Source organism: Danio rerio, chromosome 1 (assembly GCF_052040795.2).
Source record: "Danio rerio strain M-AB ecotype USA chromosome 1, GRCz13ab, whole genome shotgun sequence".
In the NCBI taxonomy this organism is placed as follows: Eukaryota; Metazoa; Chordata; class Actinopteri; order Cypriniformes; family Danionidae; genus Danio; species Danio rerio.
The window spans coordinates 558,188-574,369 of NC_141021.1; the positions used below are offsets into that span (position 1 = coordinate 558,188).

The 16,182-nt window shown below is 37.9% G+C and overlaps 2 protein-coding genes across 14 annotated transcripts in view; both read right to left on the reverse strand.

Annotated features, from left to right (window-relative positions):
• Positions 1 to 5,173, reverse strand: part of mettl21ca (methyltransferase 21C, AARS1 lysine a) — an 18,611-nt gene extending 13,438 nt beyond the window's left edge. For 3 of the 13 annotated variants that reach the window (XR_015476021.1, XM_087236569.1, XM_087236575.1), the window contains exons 1-4: positions 2,876 to 2,946; positions 1,195 to 1,362; positions 357 to 445; positions 125 to 264 (exon numbers count right to left, since the gene is read on the reverse strand). Coding sequence is in view for 6 of the 13 variants with exons in the window: in XM_087236569.1 (XP_087092695.1) it covers positions 125 to 264; positions 357 to 426 (210 nt within the window). In the remaining 7 variants the exon portion in view is untranslated. Of the gene's footprint in view, positions 1 to 124; positions 265 to 356; positions 446 to 1,194; positions 1,363 to 2,875; positions 2,947 to 4,957 lie in introns of those variants that run through there. The other 10 variants (XR_015476025.1, XM_087236574.1, XR_015476022.1 and 7 more) reach the window with 5 other exon arrangements.
• A 4,435-nt stretch (positions 5,174 to 9,608) lies between these two features.
• On the reverse strand, positions 9,609 to 14,498 carry mettl21e (methyltransferase like 21e). The gene is given in 5 exon segments (NM_001002361.2): positions 9,609 to 10,626; positions 11,230 to 11,438; positions 12,991 to 13,108; positions 13,191 to 13,348; positions 14,447 to 14,498. Coding segments are annotated over 5 exon segments (690 nt in total). The 5' UTR covers positions 14,472 to 14,498; the 3' UTR covers positions 9,609 to 10,446.
• Positions 14,499 to 16,182: the final 1,684 nt, after the last annotated feature.

Sequence of the window (16,182 nt, forward strand, 5' to 3'; positions counted from 1 at the left end):
ATTCACACACTGCTGGGTTTAAACCCAGTATAAAAGTGGTTTCTATATAATAGGTCCTCTTAGTAATAGTCCCAGAAACCCTGATGGTATCTCAGTATGTAATAAGCAGAAGGTCTGGTCTCACCGCAGGCCAGATGACGGCACCGAATGAATCCAGAGATTCCCAGATTTTGATCTCTTGACCAGCGAAATAAACGATCTCCTTCCCGATGGTGGACAGAACACTGGGCTCCCAGCATGCTTTGCGCTCACAGGCTTCACCTTCTGCTCAACATAATTAATGAAACACAGATGCATTCTCATTCAATGCAGATTCAGAGCAGGTCATCTTGCCTGTGCATTTTTAAGTTCTGTACCTTCATCTTCATCTTCTTTTCTGTTCATCTTCACTGCAACTCCTGCATTTCCACACTGAACACCTTCCATAATGACTTCTGCTGCCTGACTGGACAAAATATTTTCAAATCATCAAAACATAATAAAATAAATACATATAAATATAAAAAACAAAATAATGTATAGAGGTAACTGGTGATCTGGGACCTTTAGCCAGGACAGACTACTGTGCATAGTTTTAGATACATGATCAGCATTTAAAGGAACTTGACGCTGGTGAATGTTGTAGCAATTACATTGTGTATCCAATAGGTGGCGACAAACAACCATCAAAATTATGTCACTGAATAGGTTTTTAAAAATGGTCCACCTATAATGAAACAGGAAGTTTTATGTGTAAATTGTTAAATCAATAACTAAACATAAATATGATCTGTTGTACAAGATGTTAGATTTCTATATTTAGCATATCAGCAACAGTAGCAAAGATCATTTTTTTTGTATTGAATATTTTCCTTTTCAGCTGGTTCTTTCTTGATTTTTATCTTTACACACACACACACACACACACACACACACACACACACACACACACACACACACACACACACACACACACACACACACACACATATATATGTATATATATATTAAAAAATATATATTATATATATATATATATATATATATATATATATATATATATATATATATATATATATATATATATATATATATATATATATATATAGTTGTTACTGGGAGATATTACTAGACTTTGGTACTTTTGTGTTGACTATATTGTTATTAATTATATTGTGATCAAAATCAACAAAGTTACCATATAAGGTTCCTCACCTGATAAAGGGTTGAAGCTATTGGCCAGAAATGGTGTGGGAGGGGCTTGATTCCATGGGGGATTTAATGGATGGTTGTGGTTTGCTATTGGTGGATCACATATGAGTGACAGGTCGACTCCGCCCCCACATCATTAAGCACCAATCAGAGAAGAAAAGAGATTAGGTTCTGTTAAAGGAGAGAATGTGATTTTAATTCATCAATTTAAAATAAATCAAATGTTAGTGATAGTAATAAACACATTACTCCATAAAATGTCATTTTGATTTCATGGCGAAAATATATATATATATATTTTTGGTGACTATAGCTCATAAATCAGTACCTGAAAATTCAGGGATGTAGCAAACACAAAATGCATGCAGTGATTTTTATGATTTCTCAATTAAAGACCTCAGAGCTTCAGCTTTAATGCATATTAATTTATTTATTAATGCATATATAAGAAATGCATTCATGCTACAGACAGATCAACAATATGGAGATGAATGTTTGCCTCAGCCTTCCTCAAATGCAAACAACATTATAAATCAATGACAAAAAATTAACAAACACAAGTGCAGGGATCTAATTTCTCAATTAAAGACAAGAAGGTACCTCAAAACTTTAGCTCTACACGCAAGCTAATAGTGCACTAATAATTAACTCATAAATAATAAATGCATTCATGCTGCAGTCACATCAACAATGTTTAGTATTTATATTTATAATGATAATTATAAATAATAAATTAATCATAATAAAAATAAATAATAATAATATTTGTGTTATTATTATTATTATTATTACTATTAATACTATAATTAGTATTATATTATTGTTACTATTAATGCTATTAACCAGAAAAGATGTACTATTGGTGGGGATATTAGATGGTTGTTTACTATTGGTGGATCACACATGAGTGACAGGTTGACTCCGCCTCTCATATCATTACACATCAATCAGAGAAGAGTTTAGGTGGTGTTGAAGAAGAAGAGGTGATGAAAAAATCATTAAAACAAGAAATAAAATCACAATTCCCCATTATATATTAGATTTTTGATCTTGTTTCTAGTCCAAATATCTAAAAAGTCTTAAATCAAGAAGAATTTTCTAGACAAGCAAAACATATTGTCTTGTTTTCAGAAATAATATGCTAAAATTAGGGGAATTTTTCCTTAAAATAAGCTAAATAATCTGCCAATGGGGTGAGCAAAATAATCTTATGTCAAAAGGAAAAACAAGATTATTTTGCTTACCCCATTGGCAGATTATTTAGCTTGTTTTAAGGAAAACCTCACTTAAATTTGGCATATTATTTCTGAAAACAAGACAATATGTTTTGCTTGTCTAGAAAATGCTTCTTGATTTAAGAATTTTTAGATATTTGTACTAGAAACAAGACAAAAAATCTAAGTAAGAAAAGCATTTTTTGCAGTGTATTCTTGATTTCATGACAACTTATTTTATTTCAATGTTAGTTTTGTTGATGTATGCACAAATAAAATGGCTAAAAATTCAATTAAGTAGCAAAACACAAGAGCAGGGATATTATTTCTCAATTAAAGACGAGGTAGCTCAAAACTTAAGATGCACACACAAGCAAAATAGCACACTCATTATTAAAGCATATAAGAGAAATGCATTCATGCTGCAGTCAGATCAACAATATGGAGATGCACATTAATCTCAGGCTTACAGAATTTCCTCGAGAAAAGCATTTCATTAAATCCTGTTGGGTCAGTCTGCTCTGGTTTTGTGGTTATTTGTGCAGAGCATCGGCCGCTCAGCAGTGTTTATACTATAGCGTCACACTGCAGGACTATATTTATCAGAAGATTCATGAAGCAATGGCACTAACACACACACACACACACACACACACACACTGACATGATGAGGAGATCTATTTGAGGAAAGCAGAAACAAACACTGATAATCCAGCTGTACAGATGCCTGCAGCTGGAGGAGCGCTGAAAGGTGATTCACAACACTGATATAGGAAAACACTGCAGGAGGATATACCTCATTATAAATCATATTTGAGAGATTATACACAAATTAATCACAGTATACAATAAACATATGTATCTTAAAATGGTTAAGAGTTTACAATAATTTGTTTTACAGCCTTTACAATAAGGTTGCATTAGTTAATGCATTTCCTAACAGGAATAAACAAATCAAATCACTTTTATTGTCACATCATCAGCAGATCGTGTGTTATGATGAGTGAAAAGCTTAGGTGCTGGCCCCAGACTGTACAAAATGCAAAGAGAGCAAATATGATGACAGCGATATGTGCAATGAATAGGTGTCCACATGGTTGTAGGCAGTATTGTTTCTAGTATGGGTTGGTTAAAGTGCAGTGCATGCTACATATTGATGGTGTGCAGTGAGGCGTGTGGAAGAGTCTGTGTGTGTTGTGTTGAGTGTTCGTCAGCCTGATAGTCTGAGGGAAGAAGCTTTCCTTCAGTCGGCTGGTGCGTGACCGTGCTGTGGAACCGTCTGCCTGAGGGCAGCAGAGAGAAAAGTCTATGGCTTTGGTGGCTGGAGTCACTGATGATTCTCTTGGCTTTCCTCATGCACCGCCTGGTGTAGATGTCCTGGAGGGAGGGAAGCTCACTTCCTACTACGCTTCCAGCAGTTTGCACAATCCTATGTAGGCCTTTGCGATTGCTGCTGGTGCTGTTTCCATACCAGGTGGTGATGCAGCCAGACAGGATGCTCTCCACAGTGCAGGTGTAGAACGAGCGGAGGATGTGGGGCTCGTGAACAATACATGTGTTTGTTCATGTTAGTTAATAGAAATATAGTTCATTTTGAGCTGGTTTACTCACGGTGCATTGACTAATGTTAACAAGCATGACGTTGGATGTTAAAGGGGTGGTCCACTACGATATCATATTTTATACTTTAGTTGATGTGTAATGTAGCTGTGTGAACATAAACAACATCTCTGAATGTAAAAAGTTCAATGCAAAGGGAGACCTTGGGTTTTACAGAGTTAGCTTAGCAAAGCATACAATGAACGAATTATGGGGACTACAAAAAATACTTCCTCCCCCTGTGAGATCACAAAAGTTTGTTACTGCGCATCCAAACTGCGCATGCAGGTAAGGGTCGTGGCCAGAGGCGCTGTAACGTTATAGCAGAGATTAAGCTAAAATGCGTCTAAACACTGCTGTTTCCACAGAGCTTCGTCTGTTTCTGTATTTGGGCTACCAAAGGACACGACACAAAGACAGAAGTGCTCACAGTTCAATATTAATTATGTTCCAGAGAATTATAAAATACACAGCACGCATGATCTGACAAAACAGCTCCAGAATCTCTGTTCAGTGCTGGATTCGGCTAAAATCTCCTCAAAGCAGAAGTTGTGATCAACAATCGGTAAGTGTTTTTATTAGTTAATATTGATCGTGACATTGATCATGACAGTGTCTAGCGTTAACGGTATGCTAGCAACGATGTAAACAATGGGAAATGCTGCTTTGCGGGCAAATGATTGAGCTACAAATTCATATTTATCAGTCAAACTGCTGTAAACACACACACACACACACACACACACCACCAGCATGTTCGTGTCTCTTATGTGTGTGCACGCGCGACTGCATTGATTGTCTTCAGGCAGCTTTTCCATGCATTACACATCTCAGATAATGAAGTCGTAAAAGATATGTGGATGATTCATATTACTTACACCTGCATATTCCGGATACATGTGAAAGCCGTCATGTAACGCATAGAGTTAAAAAAAAAATAGAGGTTAGCTCACCTGACTCGTGGTCGCAGCAGAAAAATAAATCAAGGCTCAACAGGTCGCATCCCACATCTTGTGCTTTATTCTTCTGTCATGATATATTACAGAAAACCACTTAATCTGAGCATCAGAGAAAAAGAAAAAAACTCCCGTGCACATGCGCTTGCTATAGAAAGTTCACACATTCACACACACACACACACACACACACATAGACACACACACAATGGCAAACTCTTAAAGGAGCCGCATCCCATTTTCACTGGTTACAGACACTTGTCAGATTTTATTTTAGAGCAGGCAGGAGGTTGACTGCATGTTTACACAGCAGAAAAGCGCGTGCTTTTACGGGCGTGACGTGGAGCCGATCCGCGAATAGCAGCACATTATGACGATGACCAATCAGAGTCACTTAAGGGCGGGCCTTTTAGAGGAACGAGGAAATATGACAGTGGTTTTCATGTTAGCTGAGTAGCTGTGAATAATCAAAGTGAGATATCTGAAAACATAACGCGATTTCCTTCAAGTGAAACATGAGCACACATTGCTTTGCATCTTATAAACACAACCAAGCCTTAAATTACATTGTGGACCAGCCCTTAAATAATGCATTAGTGCAACATAATTACAAAGACAAGACACAAAACAGATAATCAATATATTTTAAAATAGAAGCAAGTAGTGAATGCAAATGTACAAAAAGACAAGTATATGTATATATACAATGTTATATGTGCAGCTGTTATGTGCAAATTGGCATGTAAAGTAAGTTGTTAAATAAGTGTATGTGTGTATTAAAGTGTATAGCAGGTGGTGATGTTTGTTTCACAATTACTGTAATAAATACTGTGCAAGTGTTGTTCATTATTAGTTTATGTTAGTTTATGAACTAATGAAATGTTGTAAACTGTGATCCTTAAAATAATCAGGAAAACACACACACACACACACACACACACACACACACACACACACACACACACACACACACACACACACACACACACACACACACACACACACACACACACACACACACACAGAACCAAACAGCTCAATTTGTATGTGATTATAATACAGGTGTGTTTTCATCTAAGAAATGCATGCAGACAACATAATATAATCAATACAGGGTCTTAATAATTCCCATACTTTGTTGAATAGATGTGTTTTACAGTGGGTTATAGATTTTAGGACTGAATGCAGAGCCTGTGTGAGTCCTTTAGTTCAGGGGTTCTCAAAATTTCCAGCCTGCAACCCCCAAAATAACAATGCCAGTGACTCGCGACCCTCACATTTATCTCAGGTGGTTATAAACATACAAATGTTGCACGCACAACAATAGGCCTATATTAACACAGGCAGATCGACAACAAAAAAAGTGCAACAGTCAAACAACCATAGGCTGTCTTTTATATAGTCATTTATTAATTTGTTTAACATAATATTAACCTCAGCTAAAGAGACTGGGAGACATGTTGTCAGAACAAGTCTATTCTTGGTTTAATTTTGGAGACCACCACCATGATTAAAGTTCAGTAGTGGCCTGTATTAATTTGTAATGTATTTGATTGCCATAAAGGTGTCAGAAAGTTTAACCTGCTGCTGTAAAATCCGTCTGCTGCAGCTGAAACTATTGCTGTGTTGTTAATCTACTGTAAACACACAATCTAAAATAAATAAGTTATAAAGACTGATGGCTTTTTATTTGCATGTTGTTGCTTCTTAATGTAATGTATTTTGATCTTCTGTGGGTTATGGATAAAATATGGCAATTCTAATAGTTTAATCAAATTTATTTGACTTTTTGAAACCACCAAGCGACCCTCTATCATTGTCCCTCGATCCCCATTTAAAAACCACTGCTTTAGTTCATTATTAAACAAAAGAAGGAAGAAATATGTTGATTCAGTGTCTGAGTTATTATTAATGGTAACATCAACTAACTAACAAACAACTACAGTTGAAGACCAAATTTATTATTATATGTGTATTGTACTAACATATTTTTAAGCATAATAAATGTTAATTATGGTGACACAGTGGCTCAGTGGTTAGCATTGTTGCATAACAGCAAGAAGGTCACTGGTTCGAGTCAGTTGGTGTTTCATGTGTGGAGTTTGCATGTTCTCCCCGTGTTGGTGTGGGTTTCCTCCGGGTGCTCTGGTTTCCCCCACAGTCCAAACACATGCGCTATAGGAGAGATGATCAACTAAATTGGCCATAGTGTGTGAGTGTGTGTGTGAATGAGTGTGTATGGGTGTTTTTCAGTGCTGGGTTGCCGCTGCAAGGGCATCTGGTGTGTAAAACATATGCTGGAACAGTTGGTGAATAGTTGGCATTCCTCTGTGGTGACCCCTGATTATTAAAAGAACTAAGCCGAAGGAAAATGAATGAATGAACATTTGTTTAGTTTTTGCTCTGCAGGCAGTGATTTCACCAGATAAAGCTGCTTTCTGCTGAAACATCATTAATTATTTACATCAGTTAGAATGTCTGGATCAACAAAACGCACGAAATGTGTATGACTGACATATGACTGATCGATAAAGCATATTAAATACACAAAATGTCTACTTTAATATTTAAAAATGCCATAATCTTTTTAAAAAAGTCAGGTAGTCAGGTATTTATTTCTGTTTTTGATGGTTTCTCCATCTGTTTGTGTTGGTTTAGTGAGCTGTGCCTCTGTTATTTTGGGTTGCATTAGTTGAGTCCGGGCTGGCCTGTATGAGCGCAGGCTGTCGGTATGTGCTAAATGGATTCCACAGAAGGGAAACCCAATATAACACACACTTTATATCTCTGGAAACTCCTCTCGTGGTCTCCAGTTTCTGGTAAACGCTGTGGATCTGTGTGTGTGTGTGTGTGTGTGTGTGTGTAAGCAGCTTCTCCATGTAGGGGCAGAAATCTGCACTGAAGACGCAATTAGACACTTTTACAGCATCTGGCAACCCAGAACAGCTCAAAATGCAGAAATGATCATCTTTCCTGCAAAAGTGTGTGTGTGTGTGTGTGTGTGTGTGTGTGTGTGTGTGTGTGTGTGTGTGTGTGTGTGTGTGTGTGTGTGGACTGAAGCGCATGATCGCAGTATCAGATGCCTGTTTGTGTATGTGTGTATTTTTGTGTGTTTGTGTGTGTACTTGTATGTGTTGTGTGATTATTTGAGTGTGTGTATGGGGTTTTGTTTTTGTATGTGTACTGAAGTGCATAATCAAAGTATCAGGTGTGTGTGTGTGTGTGTGCATGTGTGTGATTGAGTGTGTGTATGTGTGGTTGTGTTTTTGTGTGGACTGAAACACATGATCGCAATATCAGGTGTGTGTGTGTGTTTGTTTGTGTGAGTGTTTTGTGTGGTTGTGTTTTTGTGTGTGTGTTGACTGAAATGCATGATCACAATATCAGGTGTGTGTGTATGTGTGTGTGTGTTTGTTTGTTTGTGTGTGGACTGAAATACATGATCACAGTATCGTGTGTGTGTGTGTGTGTGTGTGTGTGTGTGTGTGCGTGTGTGTGTGTGTGTGTGTGTGTGTGTGTGCTTGTTTGTTTGTGTGTGGACTGAAATACATGATCGCAGTATCAGGTGTGTGTGTGTGTGTGTGTGTGAGATGGTTTAGATGATCCTCAGAGCAGATGCTTATGCTGATTTACTGCTGCTGGACACATCTGGAGCTCAATGAGATTACAAACCATCACAGAAACCTTCTAATGGAGGCATGTTTGTAAAGAGGAGAACATCACTGTATATGGCTCAGAGAGGGAAACGGCACATACATCATCATCTTATATATATATATTTATATTAATATAGTGTAAGGCAGGTATTTCTCTGTGCCTTTTGTGTGCATTTGGCATCCATGATTTACAGTATGTGTGCAAAAACTAATAAATCAATAATTATTTAGAAGAGGAGTGATTTTGTGAGATTATTAACCCCTTCAAACTGGTTGTTTTTGCACTTTAATAATTTATTTTTTATATAACTTATTCAAAGTAAGTTTAAGAAAACTGAAGAATTCTGTGTCCGGCCCAATTTCACAACCTTGTTCTGAAAGAAAGTGAAAAAATTAAAAATAATGACAAAACTAATGAATGAGTTTGTCCATATTTGACCCATTATTGGGCTATATGGCAACCCAGAGTCTTTAACAGTGTAAGGACACCTTCATACTGGGTTGCAGCTGTAAGGGCCTCTGCTGTGTAAAACACTGTGACGACCCCAGGGAATCAGGGACTAAGCTAAGGAAAAATGAAGGAGGCGGCGCGGTGGCGCAGTAGGTAGTGTTGTCGCCTCACTGCAAGAAAGTTGCTGGTTCGAGTTTCGGCTGGGATTTTCATCATCATAAACACAATCACATTTACTATCATTATTATTATAGTTTATTTATGAAAGTAGAACTCTTTATATTGTTTCATTTTAACAAATATATCTATTGCAGAAGATTATTTCATCTCTATTTAGTTTTATTTTTGTTAAGTTTATTTGAATCTCTAAACAGTTCAGCTACGTTCATTCAGTTACGTGTTTTGTTATGACACAAGCATTGTAGTTTGGTGTGTGAGATGTATGTCTGGCTCTGTTGCATGTAAAGATCATTTTCAGAACAGAAAGGTTTGAACATCAAACATCATACAGTCTCTAAAATAAAAAAGGTCCACACAAAAATGAAAGTTCACCATTTATTGTTCCAAACACGACACTTCTGTACAAAACAGCTTTGATTCCTCCTGACTTCCCATTGACTTTACTTGTAAAACAGAATAATTAACAACAGACTGTTGAATGATTAGAATATAACACAGAGCTGAGGTGTTGATGTGGTGAGGTGGAGTGTTGTTACTCCTCAGGTGTGCATTATTCACTTATAATCCACCATCCCGCAGGTGATTATTGCTCTTCTCCTCTGGTCTCCAATAGTATCTGGATGCAGCCTTTATGATGCAAGCTGAGATTGCATCACTCAGCGATGCAATGTCAGACACAATGCACTAAATGGAGTGAGTGACATCATTGTGAATGACAGGTAGGGTTAGGGGTGGGGTTAGGTAATTCCATTAAAAAGCATTGGATGCAGCCCAGATTGCACTGCACCAGGTCTGCATCCAGACCCTTCTCCTGGTCTCTGGTAGATCCACTGCTGAGATGTTGTGTCTGAGAGTGTATTAGTCAGGTTTCTGCTCCTGTGTAGCACTAGTGTCCTCCACATCTCCTCCTCCTCCTCCTCTTGTGTTCTGATGTGATTTCTGATTGTTCTAGCTGTGAAATAACTTTAATCATTTAGCGGAGTGATATGGAGCTGCTCTAAATTTGCTGGAACTACTTTAGCTGTGCATTTATCTGACAATAACCGAACACCATAGTATGTTTATACAACAGTCTTGTAGTGTAAAATAATATACATTTAATACTAATCATCCAACACAAATCAAAGTGTAAAAGATAAAATCAAGTTGTAAACAGAACTGATGTGGAATCAGTGTGTGTGTGTGTGCATGTGTGTGTATTATCGTTTGTGTGCTCTGTAGAGTTTGATGCTGAGGCTGGGCAGGTCGTACAGCTCCTCCAGGTGGAAATGCTCCTGAAAGGTGTGGACGAAGCGGTTCTCAGGGTCCAGCCGGAACCTCATGGCCCACAGGATGACGGTGTGGTCAGAGCACAGGTGTATGAAGGTCTCCAGCAGCTCCTGCAGGTACAGAACGCACATATATTATCATTTACAGCATAGCGGTAAAAATACCTCCACAATCAGAGAAAATTCACTTATTATGATGACATTAAAAGCTGTAATTGGTCTGTGCAGTGAGTTATCATTACAGTAGTATGATAGTTTTGCATGTTTGAGCCACAGATTCACTGACATTTTACTCTTATTTTGCTTAATTTTGAGTCTAGACACAGTTTATTACAGTGATTCTCAAAGTGGGGACGCAGGCCATCAACAGAAAGAGAAAAGTAAACTGCAAACATAGGCAAGATGTATTTTTGTCCACTTTCAGCCCCTTCTCTGTGGACTACTTTATAAATAGGCTACTTGATGCATTGACTACTGAAACCTACAGGCAACTATTTATTCAACTGTAAGAGTATCAAAGGGGGGCGTGATCAGGAAAGTTTAAGACTAATTGTATATAATATTATTGAATTAAACACAAATAATTCATTTATAGCCACAAGCATGTGTTTATTGTCTTATGGTTGATAAATTGATCAGTTTCTCTCATCTTGATCTACTTTTTTATCCTGCAGCTAAATGCCAGAAGATATGGTGATCATTTTCGGTTTCTACCTGCAGGTATGGGTGGCCGTACACCACGTCCGCCGCTAGGATGTAGTCATACTGACAGGTGTATCGGGGGAATCGCTCCTCCAGCTGCTGACCCCAGATCAGCTCTGTCACCTGCGGCTCGTGTCTGCATCGCCCTCTGGTGTTACGATTCACATTGTGCCTCAGGTTGGCCAGGACGTCCGGCAGGTCAGTGGAGGTCACCTGTGCTCCTGTATTCAGCATTTATACAACTATAAGAGTATTTATACATCTATTAAAGTATTCATACATTTACTATAAGAGTAATTATTCAACTATTGGAGTATTTATACAACTATTAAAGTATTCATACATTTACTCTGAGTAATTATTCAACTATTGGAGTATTTATACAACTATTAAATTATTTTTTTACATTTACTATTAGAGTATTTATACAAATATTAGATTAGTTATACATCTACTATAGGAGTATATATCCAACAATTTGAGTATTTATACAACTATTAGACTATTTATTCAACTAAAAAAGTATTTGTTCAACTATTGAAGTATTTGTTCAACTATTGGAGTATGTATACAACTTTTGGAGTATTTCTTCACTAAAAGAGTATTTGTACAACTATTGGAGTATGTATACAACTATTGGACTATTTATTCAACAATTGGAGTATTTGTTCAACTATTGGAGTATTTATTTAACTATTGGAGTATTTATTCAACTATTGGAGTATTTATTCAACTATTGGAGTATTTATTCAACTATTGGAGTATTTATTCAACTATTGGAGTATTTATTCAACTACTGGAGTATTTATTAAACTATTGGAGTATTTATTAAACTATTGGAGTATTTATTCAACTATTGGAGTATTTATTCAACTATTGGAGTATTTATTCAACTATTGGAGTATTTATTCAACTATTGGAGTATTTATTAAACTATTGGAGTATTTATTCAACTATTGGAGTATTTATTCAACTATTGGAGTATTTATTTAACTATTGGAGTATTTATTCAACTATTGGAGTATTTATTCAACTATTGGAGTATTTATTCAACTTTTAGAGTAATTGTTCAACTAAAAGAGCCTTTGTTCTACTATTGGAGTATTTATTAAACTATTGGAGTATTTATTTAACTATTGGAGAATTTATTCAACTAAAGTAGTATTTGTTCAACTTTTACAGTATTCATACAACCATTAAACTACTTATACAACTATTAGCATAAGTATTTACACAACCCATACAGCATTTATATTAAACTATGTATTCAAGCATTAAATTATCTATACACTATTAAAGTATATAAGCATTTATTTATATACTATACAAACATTATTTATACATTTATCGATTTATTAATTACTGTGTTTATACAACCAATACAGTATTCATACAATCATTTACTATTGGAGTATTTATACAACTAAAACTGTTGAAGTATTTATACAACTGTTAAAGCATTGTTTACAGTATTTACTATAACCCAATTCAGACAGAGTGTGTGTGTGTGTGTGTGTGTGTGTGTGTGTGTGTCTGTGTGTGTGTCTGTGTGTGTGTGTGTGTGTGTGTGTGTGTGTGTGTGTGTGTGTGTGTGTGTCTGTGTGTGTGTGTGTGTGTGTGTGTGTGTGTGTCTGTGTGTGTGTGTGTGTGTGTGTGTGTGTGTGTGTCTGTGTGTGTCTGTGTGTGTGTGTGTGTGTGTGTGTGTGTGTGTGTGTGTGTGTGTGTGTGTGTGTGTGTGTGTGCGTGTGTGTGTGTGTGTGTGTTCTCTCTAACCGAGGAGGCTGGTCACTATGGTAACGAGTCCGGTTCCGGCTCCCAGCTCAATGATCTTCTTGTCCAGCAGGTTGTATTGATCGCGATGAGAGTCCAAAAAGTGACACATCACCATGGCCTGGAGAGAGACAGATGATGTTAACTAAAACTAGTCCTGCTGTTCTGAGTGTAAATGATGTAACACACACACACACACACACCGAGGGCCACAGAACGGCCCCATAGCAGTCCGTTGACTCCGTGATCTTGATCTCCTTGTCTGCAAACTCATAGCCTTCCCACGCTTCTGTCTTTATCAGAGACGGACGGAAGTGTCTCTTCATGATGGCAGCCGCCAGTTCAGCGTCTGCACTGACATCTGCACACACACACACACACACACGCACACAAAGTTCAGGACACACGATATTATGCATATTTGACCCAATGGATTACAACAACCCAGCATTTTGTTTGGGTCCCGCTTTATATTAAGGTGTCCTTGTACACTATAAAAAATCTGGGTTGCCAAATAACCCAAAACTGGGTCAATTATAGACAAACCCAACTTATGATTAATTTCATTCATTCATTCATTTTGTTTCAGCTTAGTCCCTTTATTTATCAGGGATCACCACAGCAGAATGAACCACCAACTATTCCACCATATGTTTTACGCAGTGGATACCCTTCCAGCTGCAACCCAGTACTGGGGAACACCCATACACACTCATTCACACCCATACACTGCGGCCAATTTAGTTCATCAGTTCCCCTAGAGCGCATGTGTTTGGACTGTGCGGGAGAACATGCAAACTCCACACAGAAACACCAACTGACCCATCCGCAACTCGAACTAGAGACCTTCTTGCTGTGAGGTGACAGGGCTACCCACTGAGCCACTGTGCTGCTCCTGGAGTCATTTTTGCCATTAAATTTAAATGACACTTTTTTTGACCCAGCAGTTGTCCATATTTGACCCAATATTAGCCCATGGCAACCCAGCATTTTTCAAAAGGTGTATTCATTTACCCACTGAGCAGTATGAATGAAAGCATGCTCTGACTCTGAGGTTAGGGTTAGAGTGTGGGTGAGTTGCATGTAATTATGCATGATTAGCTGTTAATACGAGAGTGTTACAGAATGTTTGATTATAACCATGTGAGAACGTTCTGACAATGTTCTCTGTCAGCTAACATCAATTGACACCAGCCAAACAGTGTAAATAACGTCAATAATCAGCATTATGTTCATCTCCAGCGTCTGCTTCTGTCAGTGAGATCAGTGTGAGACACAGCAATACACTCACAGCAGAAATGAGCATGTGTGTGTGTGTGTGTGTTGAACTGAAAACACACTCCAGCACTGATAGAAGCAGATATCAGTCGTTGTGTGTGTGTGTGTGTGTGTGTGTGTGTGTGTGAGTAGTTAGTGCAGTCAATGTGTGTAAAAAACAAAACAATAGATTGTCACCCACCCTCATCATGCTGATCCTGATCCATGAGTGTGTGTGTGTGTGTGTGTGTGTGTATGTGAAGCTGAAGGTCCTTATAAGAGCAGAATCACAGAGAGCCTGGAGAGCGTGTGTGTGTGTGTGTGACGGACAGCAGCAGCTGAGACACACACAAACACATGGCCAATACTCTCCCTCACACACACATACACACATGCAACACACACACAAACACACACACACACACACACACTGGGCAGACACAATCTCCCTCTCCATTTCTCTCTCTCTCACACACACACACACAGAAAAACACACTTAGGTCTATACATACACACACCATTCAGGACACACATGCACCACATGCACACACAGTTCAGGACAATCACACACACACACACACACACACACACACACACACACACACACACACACACACACACTTTTTCACACACATATTCACTGGTCAGGACACACTCTCTCTCACTCAAACACACACACACACACACAGGCTGGTTTTTGTGATTTATGAGGACTCTATAGGCGTAATGTATTATATAGAGTAAAACCTCTTCTGTCCCTCTCTCCGCTCCAAAAACCAACACTTACAGCAAACCTGTGGACAAATTCTGAATGTTAAAGGACTCCATAGTGATTTTTAAGCATTGTGAATTATAATGACACAAAGAATGTCCTCATAAACCACCATAGTATACAGCTATAGGTCATACTGTGTCTTTATACAATTTCGTAACCACACACACACACACACACATGATGTTGTGTAATGTGCACAATAGCTGCTCCATCATCAGCGGTGAGCAGCTGAGCATCTCTGACCTTCATCTTCAGCTCTTTTACTGCTCTTATAATCTTCCTCAGATCATCTCTGATATTTGTCTCAGGTTTACTGAAGTCCTTCCACAACTGCTTAAGAGTCTCGGCATAGCCCTCATGACAAACATACTCCTTATGTGCAGAGAGCAGGAGCACAACACTGCACATTCCCTAACCGAGAAGCATCTTCAGGACAAGCTGAAAATTTTGTCTTGTTATTATAAATAATGAGTCAAAAATTAAGTGAGTTTTACCTTAAAAACAATCAAAATCATCTACCAATGGAGTAGGAAAAATAATCTTGAGTTTGCTTTTGACTTTAAATTATATTTCTTACCCCACTGGCACATTATTTAGCTTGTTTGAAGGGTAAAGCTCGTAATATACAACACTAACCCCAACAAAATATTACTTTAAACTATTAAAAATGTTCATAAAAGTCACTTTTTACAACTTTTCAAGGCTAAAAGTTGTTGGAAGAAAGATCAAGATCCCATAAAGCAATTCAGAAGCAGATACAAAAAATATGAATCACAAGGAATTAGGAATTAATGGATGTTTTTGAAAGTGCATATATACATACGAAGCACTCATCGGCCACTTTATTAGGTACACCTGTCCAACTGCTCTTTAACGCTAATTTCTAATCAGCCAATCACATGGCAGCAGCTCACTGCATGTCGGCATCAGAATGGAGAAGAAAGGGGATTTAAGAGACTCTGAACGTGGCATGGTTGTTGCTGCCAGACGGGCTGCTCTGAGTATTTCAGAAACTGCTGATCTACTGGGATTTTCACGCACAACCATCTCTAGGGTTTACAGAGAATGCTCCGACAAAGAGGAAATATCCAGTGAGCGGCAGTTCTGTGGGCGCAAATGCCTTGTTGATGAGACCAGAGGTCAGAGGAGAATGGCCAGACTGG